The 25821-nt window shown below is 37.6% G+C and overlaps 1 protein-coding gene and 1 long non-coding RNA gene across 2 annotated transcripts in view; both read left to right on the forward strand.

Annotated features, from left to right (window-relative positions):
• Positions 1-21886, forward strand: part of unc5db (unc-5 netrin receptor Db) — a 148973-nt gene extending 127087 nt beyond the window's left edge. Inside the window, exons 13-17 of the mRNA XM_061279822.1 lie at positions 6432-6659; positions 9853-10002; positions 13216-13380; positions 15037-15215; positions 19267-21886. Coding sequence (XP_061135806.1) covers positions 6432-6659; positions 9853-10002; positions 13216-13380; positions 15037-15215; positions 19267-19471 — 927 coding nt within the window. The 3' untranslated portion in view covers positions 19472-21886. The remainder of the gene's footprint in view (positions 1-6431; positions 6660-9852; positions 10003-13215; positions 13381-15036; positions 15216-19266) is intronic.
• Positions 21887-23179: 1293 nt separating this feature from the next.
• LOC133154070 (uncharacterized) lies at positions 23180-24979 on the forward strand. Its single transcript, XR_009714425.1, has 2 exons — positions 23180-23966; positions 24367-24979. It is a non-coding gene; the product is annotated as an uncharacterized LOC133154070 (long non-coding RNA).
• The last annotated feature ends 842 nt before the right edge of the window (positions 24980-25821 follow it).

Here is a 25821-nt window from a genome sequence, read left to right on the forward strand (position 1 = left end):
TCACTTGTTCTACACCCTGTCCGCATGAACAGTGGAATGTCTAAAGTTGTAAACAATCCTTTATAGGACACTGGTGAATACGAGTTATCCAAATATTGTATCAATTTTAGTTCAACGCAGAAAAAGTCTCCTTAATCGCCTTAAAAAAGAAACTGTAGCATTGTAAAAACCTACATTAACCTATCAGGGGACGTTTTAAGTAAAGCACAAGTGTGAAGGGATAATTTGATGAATTGTAATTCATTTCATTGACGGTACTAATTAGTGTAAATGTCACGCTGTCCGTCTAACAGTTCTGAGGATTAGGGTTTGATTTGAACTCAAGCCTCGGCCTTGCCGTGTCGAGTTGGGAGCATGTTTTCCCCATGCTTGCGCAGCTTCCGCTGACATTGAAAATCCTGTATTTTCTATTCATAGAAGACTATAAATTGTCCATGTGTGAAGGGTCGGTCTACAGCACAGGTGTCAAACTCAAGGCTCGGGGGCCAGAAACTGCCTGCCACATCATTTTATGTGGCCCGCGAAGACAAATTGTGCATCAAATTCGTGTGTCATGACTAGAATTGCAAATTGTCTTCACTTTTAATATCTTTTTGTTTATATTTGACCAGTTTTTACTCGTCTAATTTGAAAACGAGTTATTTGTCAGTTTGTTTTGTAGCTTTTACTGTGTATATAATGAGGTGCTCATACATTTATTTCGGTTGACAGTCATAATGCCCTTCCGAAAGAAGCTATGACTACAATGCGGCCCGCATAAAAAACGAGTTTGACACCCCTGGTCTACAGTATATGTCCCATGCGAATCAATTTCACAATCGGTTGTCATAGGCTCCAAGATCTTTTGGAATCTTTACTATGAGCTGTATGCAATAAAAGCAGCAGCTGGTCATGTGACAGGTAAATTATGTGCAAGCTCTACATGAGAGCCGATTGATCCTGCCTTATGTTCTCTGTGTCCGCAGGGTGACATCAGGCCTCATGAAGGTAATGTCGTAGCAAGAGAAACAATTATAGTCGGTAATAGGCAGGAAGAGGCATAGCTGCTGTCAGTCAGTGAGGTGAATTGTAAGAGAATTGCAATAGAGGGCATAAGGGGCTGTTAGACAAGGAAAATATTGATTAGTGGATCAGGAAAGATCCTGCACGATGAATTTGGACGTTAGCAAATCAGGTGGAAAAGCACGGGGGTGTTTCTATGCTGCCAGCGTTTCTCTGCTTTCTTGCAATATATCAACACAAGAAACAAGCAATCTGTTCAACTGCTGATAATTTACTTTTCTTCTCAGCATCGCTCTAATATTTTCAAAAATAACTTTGCCTTGGGTTCATATTGCATTCTTGTAGGTGTTTTATCCCTACGATGTCAGAATGCTTTGCACTCTATCAAAGTTGTGTTTTTTATCTTTCTCAGACAAGTCTTTAGCAGGGTGGCTCGGTGGAGCACTGGTTAGCACGTCCCCCTCACAGTTCGGAGGGTGTGGGTTCAATTTCACCTCCGGCCCTCCCTCCATTTTTCTCCCACATCCCAAAACATGCGTGGTAGGCTGATTAAGCACTCCAAATTGCCATTAGGTGTGAGCGCAAGTGCTGATGGTTGTTCGTCTCTGTGTGCCCTGCGATTGGCTGGCAACCGGTTCAGGGTGTCCCCCGCCTACTGCCCGATGACTGCTGGGATAGGCAGCATGCCCGCGAGCCCCGTGGCGACAAGCGGTACAGAAAATGGATGAAAGTCTTGTAGCATTTCATTCCAAATCAATAACGGGCAAACTCTCTGTCACTTTGAACTATTGTTTTTTTAGCTGTAACCATCAAGATGATGTCAACTTTGGAATGGAGTGAAAATAATGAGAAGAAAAAGTCAGTCATACTGGAATGTATATGTAAATTGGGCAAAATGTTTTAGCAAGCCACACACAGGTCAGAATAATGAATACCGCAGCTTTGCCCCAGGCTTTTGTGGTCGTTGTCAGCACTTAAAAGATCTTGTTATTTAGTGATAGGGTGCTTTCTCCATTGTCTGTTCTTGGTGCAAATATTATTTTCTGAACACGGAAGTGGAGGCTATATTGAATGTTTAAGAGCTCTTTCATGCATCCACATAAGGTGCATAAATGTCTTACCACATCTAGCCTTGATGTTGTAATGACCCTTTACACAGCAGCCAGATTGGCATACAATAGTAAGAATACAACTCCTTTCAGTATTTTGCTGCTTTTTCTGTTGTTTTGTACCAGACGTATTTAGGTTTAGTTATAAGATTAGTGACCGAACGCATCTTGCAGCGGTACGCCATTTGTTAGGTATGGTTCTATGTGTTATAATAATAATACTGTGTCATTTTGTATATGAGAAAACATAATGATATCAAGCAAATGACAAAATAGCCCCTTTGAAAAAGTACAACTCTGGAGGTCAGAGTGAGTAGAAGAGGTCTGTTGTTGTGCATGTGGCTGCTACTAACACAGTGAATGGATGGCTCAACGCTCCTCATCATTTTTATGAGCAGAAAAAATAATGCTCCTCGGGCATCAGTCCAAACCACAATATTTGTTCTCACTGCACCTATTAAGTTATATATTCACACATATTTCATGGATTGTATAGGCCCACACTGGTCCTATAAATAAATGTCTGATGGTGAGATTTTGGAGGATGAAGAGGACAGTTGAGTTTAAAATACACAATATGTTTCAAAGCTGGAAAAAAGCACTTAAAAATGCAAACATTTTGCACTTGAAGTGCACTGAAAACTGCAAAAAAGAAGCCATTTATGTGGCAAGCGCAGAGCTGCCAAATAATGTTCAAATATATATGCGCATTTGTGGCAAACTGAAGCATATTACCGCGACATACTACCACAACCTACCTTGATGTAGGTATAAAGTGTTGGTGGTCATTGTCCTGCGCGATTCACACTGGTTCTACCTGCAACTAGCTGCCTTATGTAAGAGTCGCTAATCAAGACTGCGACACCACTGGCTCAGCATAGAGCTGAAGTTTGCCATAGAGCCCAATATGCATATCTAACCAATGTCTAATAAATATTGCAACGGATGTTAATTGTGTACAACTGCTGTAAATAGCGTGAGTACATGAAGATAAAAACAATCAGCCAATTGTTGAAGGGCCAGAATCGGTCGATTCAATTTATCAGCCGGGCCCTAATTTTGACAAAGGGTGAGTTTCTGTATTTAGGTTCACGTTTTCTTGAATTGAAAAAAAGTGTAGATTTCAGAACAGGAACCAGATAAAGTGCTTAAATTTAATTTTGAAGGTAGTTATCTAGACAAATTGGACCAGATAAACACAGCTGAAATTGGTGATCACATTAATCAAAGTCAATATACAGTATATATAATTTCTATATCTATACGTTTGAGATATGCCTTCAAATGTAAAGTGCATTATAAATAAAATCTATTATTATTATTATTATTATTATTATTATTATTATTATTATTATTATTATTATTATTATTATTATTATTATTATCTGGTTCTGCTTGAGGTGTCCTTATTTTAGTTTGAACATTTACAACACTCGATATTTGTCTTACTCCTAGTTAGCTGGTTAATGCTAATAAACACGCCACCCTGAAACGATATATTTTTATGTTGCATGATAAAATGCAAGCTCCTCAAGTGAAGTTACCGAAAGGCTGTTAAAGTGTTATTGAAATTTAATGCTTTGTTTTTGATACAAGAAATTCAAAGTTTATCTAACTTTATATTTGTTTGAAATTGCCAGACTGAAAATGTTTCTAGACAATAAAATACAGTTTCCTATTGTGCACAATGTGCATTTAAAGAGGAAATCAAACAAATTGCCTTTGTTCTGTGCAGTCAAAACACAACGTTCTGATTTGTTTCATTTGTGGAACGTTTTGAAAAGGCAAAATCTGCCTGTGATGTAATTTTCAGCCAACAGCAATGGCCGTCCCCTGAGATGCACAAAAACGAGTGGATGTGGACCTCATATTCCATAAACGTTATATTACCGTAATTTTCGGACTGTAAATTGCACCGGAGTATAAGTCGCACCAGCCATAAAATGCCCAAAAAAGTGAAAAAAAACATATATATGTATACAAGTCGCTCCTGAGTATAAGTCGCCCCCCCACCCAAACTATGAAAAAAAAAAAACGCAACTTATAGTCCGAAAATTACGGTACTCAGAATGCCGTGGTTATACTACGTCAGTGGTTCCCAAAGTGGGCGGTTCGTAGTGGAGACACAGACAACAACGTATTATTGTTAACAATTTTTTGGGGTTGACTTCCTCTTTAAGAAATAAAAAGTGATTAAATAAAAAAAGGAAAGCAATTGGTTGTTTATAAAGTAAGATGAACAGTGGGATACTCAAAATATTTGATATCTGCATCCCTACATTCAACCACCCCATTATTAGTTGTATTTTCTTTGTTTAATAAAACCCTTTTTTTCAAGTATTAACCTGCAACAAATTGCTCCTCAAAATTAGTAATCAACTACGCAGTAATTGAATAGCAAAATTGCTCTATAAAGAAAGAAAAATCAAGCCTTGTTTTTTTTAATATGATTTCCTATTAATTTGAAGAGTAAATAGTTTCCATTATTATTTAAAATCCAGTCTGGTTCAGGATATTTGTTACCTCGTGATGCCAGATATTTATTTGCTTCCCACACATGAAAACAAATGCTGGATGTGTTCTAATGTTTGAACAGAAATGAGAAGCAAAGCAAGGTATGAATAAGTTCTTCCCTCCAGTTGGAAATAATGAAGTGCTTAGAATACTGCTGTCTCATAAATAAAACACTATCCTGCTCGTGGCGACTATTTTGTGTTATGCTATGTACCAACATCTTTACTATACTGGGCAATATTGTTTTTGTTCCCCAGAGATTGTTCAACAGCTGTGTAGATTTTTTATTTTATTTTATTGTATTGTTATTTTTTTATGATTTAAACCTCTGTTGTGTTTTTGTCCAGTGGTGAAAAAGAATTTAATTTATCAGTGCAGGTCTCGGCATGAATATTTTATGTTCTATGTGTTTCTTTGAATTTAACAAAATAGCATTGTAAGTGTTTTAAGGAAGTTTTGTAAAAGCAAGTTTCAGTATGGTGGAAGATAAAATGCACTTATTTCTTCATATCTGAAGTTTTTTTCAGGTTTTTCCTTTATTCCTAAAACCTGTATGTAACATTTTAGACTTATTTGACTCATTAATTACTAATTACTAATTACACCTCTCAAGTTGTTATAGCAATGGCATCAGTGCAACATTGCATAGTGTTGTTTGTAATGTTTGTTCAAACTAAGTCGTATGCAAACATGTTTATTTCAAATGAAGCACAATTTGTTTTGTAATCAAGCGGTGGCCGTGACCTGGTCGCTCAGTGACCAGAGGCTCAGGGTTGGCAGTTCAAATCCTGCTCTGTCCAAGTCATGTGTTGTGTCCTTCGGGAAGATCCACCCTTGAGGCTGTCCATGCCACTGCTGTTTGGTGGGTCGACTGCCGACGTAGCTTCTGCCTACCCGAAGTTTCAATAATAATAATAACAATAATAAGAAGAATTTATACGTATACCTTTAGTCAGTATTGATGCCGGAAAATTGCAAGAGTGACTCAGATTTACTAAGTTTACATGCAGTCAATATTTGGGTTAACATCAATATTCCGGTTTCTGAAACATTCTGAACGGACAGAGCTACTCGCACATTGAAATACCCTGGTTGAAACACATCAATGTTGCAAATAGACAATTGCAAAAAAAAAAAAAGCTTATAGAGTACAGCGGAGTTGTTCAAACTTTTTCCATCGAAAAATGAATATTAACATGAAAAACAAAAATATCATCATCCCTGTACAGCTGTCAGCGGCTCAAACTTACAAACATAAAATAAATGCCTGAGACCCCTGGAGCTACATATATAGTATGTTACCTTACCATATATATCCCAATCGGTAAAGTCTCCAAATCAATTCTTGACAAATAGGTTTGGCGAACTATTATAAGCTTGATTTAAAACAGATCTATCAAAAAATGTGTGCAGTTTTTCTTGATGGATCAAATTTGGTTTATCTTTTTAGCTCCACAGTTATTTTGAATGTAGATCCTCCTAATTCTGGATTCTGAATCACAGTACAACTCAGGACTGCAAAAATAATATATAAGATAGAAATCAATAAACCTCTTGGAAACTGACCCTTCTTGAAAGTTTTTATAATTGTTGCATAGCAATTTAGATAAACTAATTGAAATATAAGCTAATCTCTTCTATTGTCTTAATATGAATGTGGATGTAAATCTAAACAGTGATTGTGATGTAAAAATAATATTTAAGGATTGCAGACTAATTGTACTGTGGATAAGGTTCACGGTCACAAAATAGAGACATACCTTTATAAAACGTTCAAACCGACAATGTTCTGTTCTCGTGTTCCAGGAGGTAATGTTGGTGGAGGATGAGTCCGCTTCTTGTTACTGCCTAATGGACACCACAAGCTGCCACCTGCTGCTCAACCAGCCTGGTTCCTACGTACTCGTGGGCGAGCCCTTGACACAGGCTGCCATCAAGAGGCTGAAGCTGGCTGTGTTTGGGAACATGGAGGGCACTTCCATGAACTACAGCCTGCGGGTGTATTGTGTGGATGATACACCCCATGCCTTTCAGGTGGGGAAATCTTTTTTTCATTGCACACATCCATCAAACAAAGAACTAGTAGAAACGGTTTGGGATAAATTTCAGACCTATTTCTATGCGTGGCGCTGTTTACAAGCCATCACTCTTCACTTATGGAAATCAGAACAACACCAGCACTTCAATTTTCATGTAAATGACAATTGTATATCAATACCTGGGGTGTAGATAGGATTCAAGATTGGTTCATTTGAAAGTGGAACGATTTGACTCGATTCAGTCAGATTTCAATTTCATTCGATACGGTACGGTTCGGTTCATCGGAAAACAAATCTCTAATAAATAATGATTCAATGCGTATCATGATATATTTTAAGGATTTGATCCAATGACGTTTTTAAATCATACACGTTTGAATATCTGATTCAAACGTTTTTTTCTAATGTAGTATCTATTCTTCTGTCTACTACTGTTTTGTGGATTTGATGTCCAACTTTTTATTAGTCAGTAATTACCGTATTTCCCGCACCATAAGGCGTGCTTAAAAGTATTTAATATTCCCAAAAAATGAAGGTGCGACTTTTCATAAGTTGCGTCTTTTGTGTGGACCGAATTCCAAAATCTGTGAAGTTGTTTAGTGTGGCTTCCATGATATACAGGCGTAATATGTAGACCCGATGAACCAATCAGAGGACATTACGTTTTACGTCGATTGGGGCAAAAAAACAATCAGAGTTGTTCGTAACACGCAGAGTAGGTACCTCCGCCGCCATTGATAAACAATTACTATCGTTTGTGCGAAGCTAACTGCATTAGGTCCCTCTAAAATGGCACAGAAAAAGAGACATGCTTACAAGGCACAATTAGAGCTTTCTGGAAAGCCAGGATCATTGCAGAAGAGCAACGTGACAACGACGAGATAATGACGAGAGGGAACGTTAAATTGCAAACTTGCCCAACTGTTTGCTTTGGTTACGGAAGATGAGGATTTTGATGGATTTGCGTATGAATATTGATTAACAATGTGAGTACAATACAGTACGTGATTAAATAGTAGAATAACAACGGAACTGGCTGCCTTGCTCCCGTGATGGTTTTTTTTTTTTTTTTTTTACCTTAAGTCATGGCATGCATGCACCCTATAATGTGGATTAAATACAGAAAAGCCCACGGAATTGAGTTTGCGCCTTTTAACATGAAGCGTCTTATGGTGCAGAAAATACGGTAAATATTATTTTTCCCGGTAAGTGGAAATGAAAAATAAAACACTGCTCCATTGATTGCGTTACAGTTCGACAGACTTGATACTTGAAATCTCTGTGCTATAATCATTTCCAGTCAAACGTTAATCAATACTTATATTGTTATCATGTTCGACTTGATTTGTTTTTCGGCATCCTAGATTAGAGGCGTTTGCAGCATTGCGATCCCTTAAGTGAACAACTGGGAAATCAGGTTCCTCATGATCCCTTGAGAGACTTGACTAAACAGGAAAGCTCAGCCCTGTGACGCGTTCTTCCCTGTGACCATGTCATGTCAGAGCCATCAGCAGCAGCTGGCTTTCTGAATTTGGTTTATGCATTTCAAGCAGACGCCAGACGTGTGAGCATCCCTTGGGTTCTTGTCTGCCTATCTTTGTGTGTTTTCCAAATTGTAGTAACCACACACTGCTTTCTGGTTCCGCAGGAAGCCTAATTTACTAATATAAACAACTATGAGGGGATTTTTTTAATTTTTGATACTGTGCATTGTGAGGAATTTTCTTTTAAGACTACACTCAAGTCTCTTATTGACTGCTTTAGAATATATTTAATAGATCCTGCTGAATGAGGTAATGTACTGTACAGTCATAACATGGGCACGCAGTCATTATCTGAAACTCCATTGGAATATTTTTCTCAAATAATAGTATACAGATCAAACGTTGATCAATAAAGCCGCGCACTAGCAGCGTGTTTAAACGCAGTTCTTTCGTCACTTATAAAGCCGTGAAGTAGTGCATTTGTCATAGGTGTAGGATGACTGTATTGCAGAAAAGACACCCTATGCTCCAGTTTCCTAGAAATTTTCAATCAAAGTTTAGCAATAGTTGCTCGTTGTCATGCCCAGTGAAATGACAGAATCCAATTTGCCTCAAGAACATTATTCCGAACAAATAAATTACCGTATTAGCCCGAATATAAGACAAACCTGATTATAAAACGACCCCTTCTTTTTCAAGACTCAAGTTTGAAAAAATACTTTTTGAACACCAAATGTAACTTTCATACAGAAAATAATTACAGTACATCTTAAACAAATGATAATAACAATATATTCTAGAGAAAAAGCATGTTATTTTGCCTCATTCAAATCATGCAAAAACTGTCCATCGCATCTTAATATCTGAACATTTAAATATGTAAACTAAAGTGCAATCACATTTGTAAATGAATGGCTTCTGTTTTTTCCATTTTCTGTTATCTCTTCTCTTATTTTCTTCTCTGTTCTTTCTTACAGCTATTTTTTTTTTATTCTTCGTGCTACCACTATTTTTATTTTTATTCTTCGTGACAGGGGTTCGCTTTGACCTGAGGAGTTAAGTTCAGCATTCGCTTTAAAGATATCTATCGCCATCTTGCGTTGTATAATGTCTAGACCCCGAATGTAAGACGACCCCCACTTTTTCAGTCTTATTTCAATGCAAAAAACACCATCTTATATTCGTGCCAATACGGTAAGTACACTCTCACGAGTAGCCCACTGTGTTCTTGTGCAAGATCTCAGTCTGAGTGACCTTACATCAATTACAATTGTGTTCGTAATCATTGAGATGTCCTAGGAGAGACAGGCCAGACATGAAACCATCTCACTGGGACACTCAAGAGTGATGATAAGTAATCACCTGCAAGCGACAACAAAGTGATCTGTCATCATCGCGACTTCAATGTGGGAGACAGACATTTATTTACCATTGACACCATGAAATACAAGCTTCATTTCACTCTGTAGGGTCTTGCAAATGTGATGCTAATGGGGAGCGCAAGTTGGAAGATTTGTTAATGTGGTAATCTGTCAGTCGCGCTTAAAAATTAAAATTTGCGACGAGACAAAAAGCAAATTTGATCAAAAAAGGGTTGACAACATTTGTTTGTACCAGTATGCAAAATTGTCTACTATTTCTTTCATCTTACTCGCTTTCCTGATCTTGACCACTTTTACTCATTCCTTCCCGTTTGCCACCCAGGGAGTGGTGGCAGCAGAAAAGAGCAGAGGCGGTCAGCTCCTCGAGGAGCCAAAGATGTTGCCTTTTCGAGCAAACACCTTCAGCCTGCAGGTGTCTATCCAGGATGTCCCTCAGTTCTTGTGGAGCATCAAACCCTTTACCACCTGTCAGGTAATGATCACCAGAACTGACAAATTATGCCTAATCAATAGTAATCATAAAATACTGTACACTGCAGTGTTTCCCAAATGCAAAGGAGCATATTTCACATTGGAAAGATCTCATGGTACACCACTACCGTATTTTCCAGACTATAGGGCGCACCTAAAAACCTAAAGTTTTCTCAAAAGCCGACAGTGTGCCTTATAGTCCGGTGCGCCTTATATATGGACCAAATTCCTAAATTTAAAGTGGCCCGAAGCATTGTGTCATGAAATCAATCATAAGTTGTCCGCTGAAGACTAGAAATCATGAATCAAAAAGACTATGGATCATTATTTTGTGATTATAAAGTAATTTGTTGTGTCTGAAGTTGAAATATTACGATAAAATGGAGAATAATTTGATTTGGATTAAAAATCTGACATGATGCATTAATGGTGCGCCTTATATAAGGACAAAGTTTTAAAACCATTCATTGAAGGTGCGCCATATAGTCCGGTGTGCCTTATAGTCCGCAAAATACGGTAAACTAAAAAGTATATATGTGCCATAACTGAGTGAGGCATGGCAAAATACTCGTTGCATACTACGTGTGGTTTAACCAAATGCAAAGATGGGGAAATAAGTCTTAAATCAAGATTTACACACATATCACAGAAATAGTTTTACTACTGTGGCCACTCATATCTGTGGCACTCCAGAGTGCTACACTTAATGCGTACAGGACCCAGAGCTGGCAAATGTTCAGAATTATCTTTGGTGAATATCTTGAAGGGAAATTTGAAGTTACATTACAAGCGTTAAAATGTTTTGGTTATAACTATTGTGGCATACATTTTACACTGGGTAGTGATGTAATGTGTTTAAGTAGTGTATTTAATTCATTCATTCATTTTAAAATTACAATTTTAAAAAGTGAGGCGTTATCAAAATACACATCAGATGAACTCCTTCATATGATCCAACTGTCTTTCATGCATATCGTCACTCAGTCACTTTGTCAGCAACTACCACCATATGCTAGTTCTTGCTGTCTAACTGTGATTGTCGTCAAAGTCAACGCTGTTGAAAGAAAACAGTAGAAGCAATGAAAGGGAACAAAGCGGTACAAGATAAAGACTTGACAGAAGCTGTTTACTGTGAAAAACAAATGATTATTCTGACATCTCTGCAGCTAGTTGGGGGAGAGCTACTATGCTTGCTGACTACTGTTAAGGTGTCCTTGAACAACGCACCCGCCTCTTGAATTTAAGGGCAACAGTGCATTGATTTTTTTTTTTTGCTGTCCAAATGAAAATACAGTTGCTGACTAGCTTATTTGCTGCCACTCTGTACACATTAAGCAGAGCTGTTAATTTTTATCTGCAAAATTCTACCTGACTGTTGTATCAACATTAGATGCATTTATAAATAGCTGACCCAAACAAATACAGCAAATTAGTCTCTTAGATGATGTTGTTCAAGGGTGTAGTATTCTAAATATGTCTTGCTGCAATGCCAGTGTTGGTGCATACTGCAACGACGTATAAATTTGCATTTTCAAAACATACATGTGGCATTTGATTGGCTGTGATTATCACCTCTGCAATTGCATAGTTAAAAATTCCAGCTCTAATATGAGTCTTGCTCTTACCCACCTTTCCTTTACAGGATAAAGGTCACGCGATATTTAATAAGTAGGACAGACTGCTGCACTCCACCGCCACTGTTTTATTTATTACTTTTTTTTTTTTTTACCTGTGAAATAAATTTGCAGAGCTGCTGAGCTGTATTCTGACTCAAAAAATACTGTGAATGCTGGACAAAAGGTCTGTGCTTCAAAGTCATCCGCCTTCTCAACAGCTTTATTTATGAGAGCCTCGGGACAACAGACACGCCTCGCTTTGTGGAGCAGCTGTAGAATAATAGCCGAGCATTGTGGCATACGTCAAGTCAGCTTTGAGTGCTGAAGAGCATCCAAGCTTTTCTACACCTCCCCCCTACCTCTCCCTGAATATTATCGGCTGTTTTGTGCTATGCCGTGCAGTCAAGATCAAAATCAGAAGGTTCGGGTCTTCAGCAAGAACGCAGGTCAACACGTTTAATACAGTCTCCTCTGAGAGTAAGTGGCAGGTCACGTAAAATAGTATGCAGATTTGGTGGCGATAGAATCCAGAAGAGGTCAAAGACATTCATACGTAGAGATATGCTGGCTCTCCAGAAATTAAATATAAATGAAATCAATCTTTAAAGCGCCATTAAAAACCGACCCTTATTATATATCAGCAATACACACATATTTAATGTTAAAATAATCTCTCGGTGAAAATCCTGCTCTCCTGAGACTCATCCTTCATCCATCCATTTTTCTAGCGCTTGTTCTCATTTGATGAGCGCAGTACCCTGGACCAATTGGAGGGCAAATGGTCAATCGCAGTATGCATGTCCACGAACAGCCATTCATACCTACGTTCACAGTTTAGACAATTACTGTACAAATTTGCACTTACTAAGAAGACGATATAGACTATTCATTTCAGCACAGGCAGGTCAGAGCCAAAGTTCAATCGCTGAACCGTAGCACAATGCAGCAAATGTGTTGTGCATTTCCTATTCAAATAAAATCGGTGTTTTTAATTACCGTATTTTCCGCACTATAAGGTGCACCGGATTATAAGGCACACCTTCAATGAATGGCCCATTTGAAAACTTTGTCCATATATAAGGCGCACCGGATTGTAAGGCGCACCGGATTGTAAGGCGCACCTTCAATGAATGGCCCATTTTAAAACTTCGTCCGTATATAAGTCCATATATTTGGACACGCTTGCCGTAGTGGCTCAATATTGGTCCATGTATAAAGCGCACCAGATTATAAGGCGCACTGTTGGCTTTTGAGAAAATTGGAGGGTTTTAGGTCAAAGTCAAAGTCAGCTTTATTGTCAATCTCTCCACATGTCACTACACAAAGAGACCGAAATTACGTTTTTCTCTATCCCACGGTGACGAGACACATAACACGATAGACATACAAGTACGCGACACGATATAAAAACAAGAAGGCAAACGCCTTATAGTGCGGGAAATACGGTAACTGATTTGATTGCCAAACATGTAACATCAACCTTTTTTTTTTGTTTGGAGGGGGACAACTCGCATTTCTGGATCTGATGTGTGAGTAAGTATGGGATTGAGAGCTGAGTCATGTTTTTAACATACTCTGTCACTATATGTTACTGGCAGGAATTCCCCTTTGCCCAAGTGTGGTGCAGCAACCAGCAGCCTCTGCACTGTGCCTTCTCCCTGGAGAGATACAGTCCCGCCACGACCCAGCTCTCCTGCAAAATCAGCGTGCGGCAGGTCAAAGGCCATGAACAGATTCTGCAGGTTTACACAGCTGTTGGCAAGGTGAGCCACTTCGTCTGCAGGCGGGAGACAGACGGGACAGTGGACTTTCTTGCTCAACCTTTGTGTAACCTTCCTGCAGTGTTTCCACTGTCAGCAGGATGAGCTCTCCTGAGCTCGCGTCGGATATTAATAGAGTGAGGACGCCATTACGTTTTGCCCTAAACTTATATAGTTCAATACATAACAGCAATCTAACAATTTCCATCAATGTGCTAATCTTTATTCAGAGAGGTCCTTTGAACAGAAAATGAGTACTTTCACATTGGCATGCATCAACACCCGGGAGCTTCTCAGCGTAACAATCGTCTTCTGTCAGCGACTGAGCAGCTCCACTAGAGCAGCTAGGAGTTTGAAATCCTTATTCAAGAGCACCTTGACAAGCGGCTGTTTCGGCAGAGGAGAATGATACTCGTCTGCTCACAAGTGCTTTTTCAGAGTCGCTCACTTACATGCTTAGCTTGCCCCGTGGCTTTCAACACTGCCAAGCTTTCATCATCCTCAGTAGATGGATGCTTTGTCAGATGTGACAAGGAAACAAAACATTTTTCAACCCACAGCAGTGGTAGCGCTACTTATGTTAATTATATTACCGTATTTTCCGCACCATAAGGCCCACCGGATTATAAGGTGCACATTCAATGAATGGCCCATTTTAAAACTTTGTCCATATATAAGGCGCACCGGATTATAAGGCACACCTTCAATGAATGGCCCATTTTAAAACTTTGTCCATATATACGATATATACATTTGGCCCGTGGGCCAGACTTTGGACACGCCTGCTGTAGCGGCTCAGTATTGGTCCATATATAAGGCACACCTGATTATAAGGCGCACTGTCGGCTTTTAAGAAAATTTGAGCTTTTTAGGTGCGCCTTATAGTGCGGAAAATACAACAAAGAGGACAAACTATGATGCCTATTCTAAATAGCATATTTAAGCTAGCTCACATTCTTCCTCACGCTGCTTCAAAAATATCTCTCTGTCATGGTAATATGCAATGTGTTAGTGCATCAAAAAAATAATGAATAGTAAAAGAAATTTAAACAGATTGGTACATATAGAAATAGAAAAGGCTATATATAGAAATTTCCATTTGAACCAAACAAAAATGCCACACAAATTGTACAGACGGGTTAATTTTCTACATTCATACTGTATCGTTTTGAACAAATATATTTATCTTAGGTAAATGTTTTGTGGAATTTGTATCCTGTGTGCCAATGATAGTTATTCATACTTGCAAATAATAGCCATGCAATTAATTTTTTAAAATGCAAGTCGAGTGGTTTGGGGCTGTTTAAACAGTAAGAAGGGAATGCATGATGATGTTACTGTCGCACGCGCAACATGGAACACTGTTGATCTGCGTGTTTACTGTGACAAGCGCAGAGACATTCATCCAAGGATTCCAACTCTCAAGACAAAAATATGTGAAAAGTGTGAAAAATATCTTTTTAAAGGAGTATGTACGTATCACTAAAAAGATCATTTTGGCAATCTTGTCTTCGAATAGAAAAAGAAAGTAGAAATCATTTATTTGAAGCGTACACATCATTTGATCACATCATATCTGGTACGATAGTGTAATATTGCGTTGCAATATTTAAAAAATAAATCATCTAACATGCTTGGCCCCCACTTCTTTTTCCCCAGACTGAAAAGGAATTGGTTCCAATTTTCATGCAGACGGACTGCACCATCACCTCTCAGACGGGGCCCAGGGCTTTCAAAATCCCCTTATCCATCCGCCAGAGGATTTGCGCCACCTTTGACACTGCCAACGCCAAGGGCAAGGACTGGCAACTCTTAGCCCACAAACTCCATTTAGATCGGTAAGCCACCTGCTTCTTTAGCATTTGATGTGCACGTTGTCTTGCGATCATGTCACATTTATAAGGTTTGTTTTTCCTGACGAGAATATTTCAAACTTATATGCACCCAATAAGCAAATGTACTTTCATTTGTTGTTGAAATACACAGATTGCGTATTATACAGAGAGAATACAGATATTTTAGATCACATTAACTCATACTGTTGAACAGTGACATTATTTGTTTGTAGTTTTTGTATCATAAATTAAATACTATAGTGTGAAAAATAAAGTTGAAATATATATACATATATATATATATATATATATACACAGTGCGATTGCCTCCTGGTCAGTCCTTGGTGTCAATGAAAAATCTGATGAAATTTGCCCCTGTCCATTTGTGGTCAAACAGGATAGAAAATGGATCGAACAAATGAAAACTTTAATCAGGTGACTCGCACAGGACATCGCCCGCATCAAGGTTATTATAGGTAACAAAAACAAATTAACCAAAACTAAAAATGAAAAGAAACATTCAGGTTCAAGTAAAACGTTTTTCGTTTTTGGCCCTAAATATAATACATGAGCTTTCGAGTTCATTTTAAAGGTATTAATTTTGGCATTGCTGTACGTCTGTACAGAAGAAGAAAGATCAATCAGTCATTTGAGAATTGTAGTGTATTTTATTACACAATACCTCGTGACTTTTTATTTTAGATCTTGCACTCAATAAACATTCCATAAACAGAAACTACAAAACTACACTAAACTGACACATTTGGGAAAAAATAAAAACTACAAACCTGTTCCTTATATAAATAAGGAAACTAACTATCATGAAAAATCCCAAACTATTTACCCTCACTGATTTACCTCATTGGAGGCAAGACGAGCTCCGTGTCAAAAATGATTTCACCAACATAATAAAATCCAGTTGTGACTAACATGTAAATCACCACAAAGAAACATTCCCATATCAAGCATCATGTTAATGACAACGTCAAAATTTAGTATGAACAATGTATGCCTAATGAAATGTCAAGTCCGTGTACTTCAAAACTACAGAATGTACTGATATGGTTGTGCTTGTGTGTTTTGTGAACCCAAACATTATGTTATGGTCACTTAGCTCCTCAATGTTTTTTGCTGGGTTTTGGATTGTGGTGGCTCTAATCTCCTGCTCTGCGGCTCATGAGGGGCCGCTATCTTCGATTTCTTTGAGGTACCAAATTATCTAGATAAGATTTCCTCTCCGTGCACTGCTGGATGGTAGGCTTGGATTGCATCTGATCAGACAAAGGCTGTAGCCTTTTTAGTTGACATTCTCTTTGGGGTGTTTTAATCAGTTGCAGTGAAACACTGACCCCCACTGGACTAATCTTGCATAACACATTGACGCAGCAACAGGCAAAGGCTCCTTAGTTTTCGTTATTATTCTGAAATCTATGAAATGCAACTTTTCTCCCTTTGTTAAGAGATCATAGTTTAGATTTGTTTTTAAATCATGGTAATGCATGTTTACAGGAGCATACCGTTTATTTCAGTTTAAATTAATGCATTGTATAATCATAGTGAGCCTAAGTCACGTTTACTTTGTACTGAGTTTTGCCCATAGATATTTAGTGGGCATATCTTTAAATGATTTTTTTTTTTTGTTAATTAAATTTTAACCGGTCATTGAATTTAATGAATTCAGTTTTCCCGTAAAATCTCAAGACACTTAGCGGTCTTAATCAACAACTTGTACTTCTTTGAATAGCTTCTCAACTTCTTATTGCAGCTGGGAAATCTATGTTGGAAGGTTTATTTGCATATAATTATCAACATGTTTAATCCTTGAGATCCTAATTAGATGATGAAAATCCCACTGTAATTACGCCACTCACAGCATTTAAAGAGAACCAATTATGCAAAGGTGCAGCTCTATATTTATGTTCTGGGAGAGTCCCAGACAGGATTTGCACAGAAAAAATATATATACTAGCAGTTTTTGTGCTTATGGACCAGTGAAACAACAGCAGGATGACGGAATGAATAGATAAAGTGGAATAAAAAAAGGTAGGTGACAAAATCATCTACGTTATTTACATGTCCATTATGCTAGGGTGTAAAAATAATCATAGCATTTGAAGCAAAGAGTGTCATCGTCCTCCATCTTAAAATGAGCAGTCAAGACATTTTTTTTTATATCAGTGAAGGATGCATCTTGTCTAGGTGTGTGTTACAGACTCTTTGGCTCATGAAGCGTCCACAACATAATAAAGACGCCATAGTCAAACAGGAATGAGGTCAAAATGCCACAACTTTATTTTGCCCAAGCAAAAATAAGTTCAAATAAAGAAACAAAAAGGACTGGAGACCCGAACCAATAGTGAAACAGGTGGGAATCAATGCTCTTCTGACATACACGCACGAAGAACGAACGAAAGAACCCCGACCAGACCCAACACGACTCTCAGCAGCAAATTGACATCACGTGACAATAAGGGCGCCCCAGTGTCCACTAACACATTTGAGATGGACTTGACTTATCTCAAATTCTGGCTTTTTTTTTTCTTAAGAGCGCTCGTGCACCCCCACGAGGATTGCGCCCGTAGCGAAAAACCGGCCCTGGCTATTTGTAAGGACTTGTTTCAGGGACAAGAGCTATTGCTTGTGGAAGTTATGACTAATGTTTTGCGTCTGTACAATACAGAAGAGTTCCAGGAGAGTCAAATCGGGTCACAAAAACAACAGTAATATAATGTGAACTCAAGAAAAAAAATCCTTCCAGGGCAGCCGTGGCATAACAGTCAAGTCAGAATAAACAAAATCTTGCTTCTCTTTCCCGGGTGAAACACTCAATTTTACTATATTCAGACAAATTGCAGACTTTTGATTTGTTTGGTTTTAAAATCTAGTAAAGATTCTTTTCGGCTTTATTGCTAATTGTACTATATTCAGACAAATTGCAGACTTTTGATTTGTTTGGCTTAAAAATTTAGTAAAGATTATTTTCGGCTTTATTGCTACACAGACACACACATGCATTTAACAACTGCACATTATTTTTCAAATGAAGTAACATACCAAACTGTTATCAAATGTGTTTATTACATTACATATTATTATTACAAACCATTACGACATATTCAGTTGAATTTTGGTGAATATAGTACGTTCCTTTCCTGTGAATCGCTGAACTAATATAGTTGGAGTTAATCAAGGTCTGACATCTGCGAAGTAGTCGAATAAATTATATTCCGCAAGTTCCTGAGAGAAAGAGGGGGGGGGGGGGAGCATGCCTGCTGCCATGTTGTAAACATACGTACATAGCAAATTAACAAACATGTCAAAAAGCCATTACAGCAACTGTCCTGTTAGTCTCCATCCAACTAAGATTACCATGACCAATAAATCCCGTTAGTCTCCAGCCAACTATCATTACCATGATTAATAATTATGATATGATGAATGGAATAAGGGTGGCGCCACTGTACTGGCTAGCACATCCGCCTGACAGTTCAGAGTTGCAGTGTTTGATTCTGACCTTCCTGTGTGGAGTTTACCTGTTCTCCCTGTGCCTACTTAGGTTTTCTCCGGGTACTTCGTTTTCCTCCCATATTCCAAAAACATGTGTGGTAGGCCCGTTGACCACTGCAAATGATCCGTCAGTGTGATTTTGACTGTGATTGCTTTTTTAATTTTGGGTGCCCCGCAATTGGCTGGGACTCCCCCGCCTACTGGCCAAGGACTGGTAGGATAGGCTCCAGCATCCCTGTGACCCATGTGAGGATAATCATTTCAGATGATGAATAGATGGATAAATGGAATCTCTTACCATTGTCACATTTTGTGAGGATCAAAGCTGTATACTCTTTGTAAAATTGTAAATACAATAGCTGTCACAAATGATGATGGGATATTGTCAGAGTAGCACAGGAGAGACCAACTCCATTTTTCCCATTTCTACATACTTTCAGTGTATTCCAAAATGTTTATTCATATTTAAGGACGGTTAATCATTTTCCTACTCCCCAACCTTGATGATTCTTTTCTATTCATTCATTCTTTTTGTGCATCTCAACAGAAACCTTGGTTATTTTGCAAAGCAGCAGAGTCCCTCAGCCATCATCCTGTGCCTATGGGAGGCCCGCCACCAGGACACGGCTGACCTCGACTCTCTCGCCAGTGCCCTTGAAGAAATCGGCAAGATCCACCCCAAAAGTTACCCCGAGGATCTAGATGAGGAGGAGACTGACTTGAATCAAATACAGGCGTGCAGCCTTAGATGAACGTGCACATTTCCAAATGGTACAGCAGAGGACTCGGCATCTCAATAGCCAGGCTGAGGGAAGAGCATCAGGCTGTCTGAATGCAGATGACAAACTGGTGATGTAGAAACATCGATCTGTCCGAACAGGGAAAGATTAGGCTTTACCTGCTGTGGATTCAACTACTACTCTACTTTTTCTTAATGATGCTAATCAACTTCTTCACATTATTATTTTGTTTATAATTTCATTTTCCTTGCTTGTATTTCATCCTAGTGGATTGGTGGGTGAAGAAGTCAAGTCATTTCTGAATTGGCATGAGAACAAAACTGAAATGCACCATCTCCTGGCGATACTATTGGCAGAAGATATTTAATGCTTAAATGTTGTATTTAAAACTGTCTTGAAGATTTTTGTTTTTCACAACAAAGAGCAAACAGAACATTTTTCAGACTAATATACAAAGTGTAATAAAAAAATATATATACAATATAGGCCTACTTTACGTGTATCATCTGTCCTACGGCAGCATGGACAGTGTGACTATCTGACATGGTTACTGTCCAGTGATAGTGATTTCATACCACATTTTTATAGCTGATAACACTTTTTTTCCACTGCCAGAGAGATGAGTTAATTCCCGAGAGCTGTCGGGGGTGCATGACTGTGACTTATCAACCAATTTCACCATTAGGAGCTGTCATGTTGACTTCACATGAGCACACCAAATTCAATGCATCTCTGTTTATACTGGGGTAGCAGGATGTTACCAAAACCGCAAGTAAAATATATTCACTATATAGTTAGACACCACCAAATGTTGACATTGTTGCAAATTTGGGCAGGGGTCAAAGGACAAACTCTAAATAATCTAACAGTCACTTCTCAGTAATGTTCTGATGTTGGTTTCACTCATTTTTTTTCTTTCTTTTATATTTGTCAGACTAATTAAGTTCACCCAGGAGGAAAGGCTTTGGGAGTTTATGCTAACAGAGAACTGACTGAAATAATGAGTAGGTAAGACCGGCGACATTTTTGACATCTCTAACCAAGCTCTTTTGACCGAAGGCAGGGACGAACGCCGTAAATATTGAACGGGGCCGTGCATGTATACAAGATCCACTATCCAACTCAACAACAAAATAACTATATACTGTACTTTAGCTCCCAGTACAGAAACCAACATTAAAGCGCAAGAACTCAATTAGTACCGTTTTTCACACACACAAAAAAATCAATTCACTCAAAAATTTAATACACATATTCCAGGCACAAAGTACTGTATTTATCCTGCATATTATTCCAAATTAACAAAAAAATATTAGGCCTTGTGTTCTGGATTACAGCAGTATAAGACTCAGTGTAAGTGAAACTAAGACATGTCTAATGAATTGTGATATCACAATTTAAAATACAGTAAAATCAACCTTTGGTGATTTTGTCACTTTGTCACCTGTGGATTTGCTTATTGACAGATTTATTTATGTTTCCCAATATCTTTTCCCGTTTGTTTGTTTGTTTGTTTGTTTGTTTGTTTGTTTTTACTTCACAGTCTAATCAAGCGTTGGTTGTTACACAGTTTGGGGTAAAATGTTCTAAAATTATAAGGCCCTGATAATGACTAAATAAAATATGTTATATATATATTATATATATATAATTGTTTTGTTAAAACATTTAAAGAAAATCAATGTGGTTCTGCAGAATGTTGGCACTTCAAGCACACTAACTTATGAATCTTTACAAGAATAAAATTGTACAAAAGGTACCACTGTGCACGAGCTACAACAAAACTTTTGTGGAGGTGACAAACCTATTTTTCATTTCACCTTCCAGTGTCATCTTGACACGTGTGTCAATTATTGCCAGTGTCAGGCATTGAGTGTAACACATTACTTCGTACAATTAGTTTTTGCAGTATTACAAGTTGCTAAATGTGTTCCAATGGTGCAGACCACAAGACAAATGAACTAATATTGACAAGATAATGGTTAAATGAAACAATCACTATTAGAAGACTTTCTTATTCAGATCTCTCACAAGATGCGTGCCTATTTCAACAAAATTCCAAACACTTTATTTTTACATAATGGTCAGCACTTTACATGGCTGAAGAGGGATTGTGAGACCAATCACTGTCATTGTTTTATGGAAGAAAATGCAAAACGTGTTGAAAATATGGAACAAACCCAATTAAAAAAAAAAAAAAGCAGTGTTTAGAAATGTGAAGAAGAATCATTATTCCTAATAGATGTTTTTTTGAAATGCTGAAATCCTTATTAAATAAATTAATCCCAGATTTAAAGAAAAATAGCAATAATTTATTACACGACACAGTAATATTGTAAGAAAAATAACTTCAAATGCAGATACCTAAAGTAATACACTGTTTACGTTTTGGAAATAAATTGCCCAACATTGGTTATCTGCTTCCTTTTTTTAAAGTGAGTTTCTGTGGTCTGACTTTTGGTAAGGTTCAAGCAACTGTTGGTCTTAAATCAGCCAAACCAGTGTTTCTTCAGTAGAGAGTGTAGCTTTTTTAATTGGCTTGATTCATAGTTGGAGCGGAGGTTGGTCAGTAGTCAGATTAGAAGATTGATAAATAACTGCGACTGACAGATTGGATGGCCATTTCTTTTACCAATAACATTAAATTTTGTACCAATGCATGAGTCAAATTTTGCGTATGGTAAGGCTGCAATTTACCGTAATTTTCGGACTATAAATCGCACCGGAGTATAAGTCGCACCAGCCATAAAATGCCCCAAAAAGTGAAAAAAAAACATATTTATGTATATAAGTCGCTCCTGAGTATACGTCACCCCCCCACCCAAACTATGAAAAAAAAAAAAAAGACTTATAGTCCGACAATTACGGTACCTCTGGTAAATTTCTAACAACTGTCCCTGAGTGCATTAGCAAGTTGCTAGCTTGACTTAGAACTAACAGTTAAAATAAAACAATATAGCGAAACAGGAACATAATCAACTTCATATTTATTTAATGAATTCAATGACAAAGTAAGGCTATGTATTCACAAGAATAATTTGAGCAAAACAAAAAAAAGTCAAAATGAGGTATGTATAATACTTTTTCACATGTAGACTAAGGGCTAACCTCAGCATGTGCAAAGTGAATGAGGTGATTCCAAACTTGTTCCTGAGCAATTACCTGTGTTGCAACAGACAGATATTACAATTGTCCCCAATCGCCCCGATATATTTATAACCCTACAGATATAAATAATTTGGATATTTCTAAATTGCATAATTACTGCATTAGACAAATATAAACACATGGAATGTTGGCGCCACTGAGAAATAGGCGTGTGCCTAGGATTGTCGGAAGTCGGAGTTATCTCACTCGGATTTTCCCACTTCCGACCTCAACGCGGAAAATGTCAACAACAAAGATGTTTGATTCTGTTAGATTGTTTGTTGTTCTCATTAATCACAAAACATTTCGACCCCCAGCAAACCTTCATAATTTCCTTTTCTATAGAAATAAAGAATATTGTATCTTCAAAATATTTCATTCATTTCACCAAAATTTCATAATGGTAATCTTCATGCAGTCATTACATATCACGTTGTGCTATGTGAAATTATTTAGAATAAATTAATTAATGTAATCTTAATTAATAAAGCTAAATATATGCTTATATTCTTGTAAATTAAGTTTTGGTTTTGGAACTTTTTTTTTCCAGTTTCGCAACTCTGTCAGAAAGGTCCGACTTCCCACTTTACTCGAATGCAGCTTACATATTAGGTATAGGTGAGCTAAGTTCCTTTCACTATAACAAAATAACTGAGCAATTTAACAGTCACGGTACTTGTGACTACATGCAGGCTCACTGATGAATGGAGTTGAATGTAGGAGCTGCATGCTCCTGTATGACACCTGGTTCATCGGTGTTATTCAGGCAATCAGTAATTACAGTTAGTGTCAAAACATCTTCACCTAGTAATTTATCAATATGCACTTGAAAATTTGGAGTAGCACTTCAGATGAACGCCTTTTATTTTTTTTCTCTCTAGGAAATGACCGCTGGAGACTAATTAAAAAAAAAACAAGCATTATTGTGGGGTAGCTGGAATTCCAGAGGTGGGAACTTAACCAAATTTTGTCACGACCTGGGCATCCTTCCGTATAATGGTCCCCATATCCCCATCTATCCTTGAAAAGTCCTCCCACCACCGATTCCGTCCCCCGTCCATCATCCCTCTGTTTAATCAAAAAAAAATTCAACAGATGAAGACAAATTTCAAAAGTCATGTTAGTGTGCCGAAACGATCTGTCGGACGGACTGAGAGTTTAGGCAACACTTGACCCAGATAGAGATGGAAGAAAACCCACTTACATCACTCCATAATTCGTCCTTTTTTTTTTTTTTTACTTCCTCATACCTCGTCCTTCTTCAGCATGCGTGGCCGTACGGGACAGACACTGTTCTTTCCCTCTGTGGAATTCTACCTTTCAAGTCTTTCTCAATAGGTAAAGATGCTCCAACAATTAGGTATGTGGTGTGTTCTAACATATATCAGTTGCATTTTTAAACACAGGATATGAATCAGATTTATTAAATAGTTGCAAGAAACTTAAATTCAACATGTAACACAGTCATTCAGCTTCCTCGTTCATAGATGTAATTCAAACAATAATGGTATTGGTTGACATTCTGTTGACTAATTTGACAGACTACGGTACAATTGTTTAGTATGTCAGTGGTTTGTCAAGGTGTGACTTTGAATAAATTGCTTTGTGTCTGAATAATGTGGATTACTTTTCTGGTAGAGTATACTGGACAAGGTTATCATTTTCCTCAATATGCATTTCCAGCCCAAATATAAATAATTACTTTAATAAGTTTATACCAGCAGGTAACTGATGTGAAATAATTCTTTGGTTAATTTCAGATCATCTATTTTATTTGCTGCAAGTCAAAACTGCCAGAATGAAAAGCTTATTGATGGCTCATGTTTCACTGAGAGCATCCTGCTTGTATTATTCAGCATTCGATCTCATTCTAGATGTGTTTGAGATATGTCATCAGTGTCTCTTGGCTTTATAAAATGTGATGGTAGACATCCACATTTGTTCTCACGATGTATAATGATTTGGTCTAACACTAATCTGTTTCATGTTTGAAGTTGTATGAATTATTTTCTTTCCCCGAACTCGGTTCTTCTCATGCTGTTATTTTGCTGCTCGCATGGCCTTTGGCTTCATATCACTATTCTCGTGCCTTGTTTAACTACTGTATATGGTGAATGTTGTAAAGTACAGATGGGGATGAGAAAAATAATCACACTGATAAACATTTAAAAGTCTCAGTCAAAACATATTTAAATTATAATATTGAATAGGCTACAGAGCTTTTCTAGTGCTGAACATCTAAGGTTTGGTAATGCCTGGGCAACTTTGTGTTATATTGGATCTATCATTATGGACATTTTGGATGTTTTCTGTACAGTAGAATTTGCAAATGTATATGCAGCCTTTTGGAAATAAATGTACAGTTGAAAGTGATCCGTTGTTGTTGTTTAACATCATTTAATACATAGAGTGAGTCCAGTGGAGTCCACGTCTATCTACGGTGCTTAAGCATAATCGTCACAATTTAACTCCAAATCAGTCACATGTCTTGGATAATAACCCATCCATTTAGGATGGAAGCAATGACTTTTGTCAATTAATTGCACACGCACAAGTACACGACCAAACATGTTTTGCACACAGACATGTCCCGACCTGTTTTTTCAAAAATAAAACTCCTTACTTAACTTAAATAACACCTGCTTCACATTTCTCAAAAACAACACCTAAACACTTTCCCATCACCTCATAGGACCTCCATCATGATACATGTGACAAACATATTTCAACAATACAACTGAATTTGACAACCCACATTCTAGTATAACTACACCTGCCACACTTCTTAACCACGCCCATAACCTTTTGACCTCCAACATAACAAATATGATCGATTCTCACAACTGGACATGACATATATGTAACCTCTGTGACCTTTATGGTCCCATTCCCATAACCTTATGACCTCGAACATGACAAATATGATCAATTCTCACACCTGCAGATGACATACGATATCTGACGTCTGTGACCTTTAGGTCATTAATCAAACATAATTTAGGACCTTAGACTTTGATATGACTAAAAATGTATTCCATTAATTTTTTCATGCAGAGTTGCAGATTAAGTCTGTGGGAGACAAACTAATTTCTGGCGTATTATTTTGGTCAACTATGGTATTGCAGTTTTTTTTGGTATTGCAGTTGTTTTGATTGATTGATTGATGGATTGATGGATTGATGGATTGATTGATCGATTGATTGATCGATTGATTG

Source organism: Syngnathus typhle, linkage group LG5, assembly GCF_033458585.1.
Source record: "Syngnathus typhle isolate RoL2023-S1 ecotype Sweden linkage group LG5, RoL_Styp_1.0, whole genome shotgun sequence".
NCBI classification, from domain to species: domain Eukaryota; kingdom Metazoa; phylum Chordata; class Actinopteri; order Syngnathiformes; family Syngnathidae; genus Syngnathus; species Syngnathus typhle.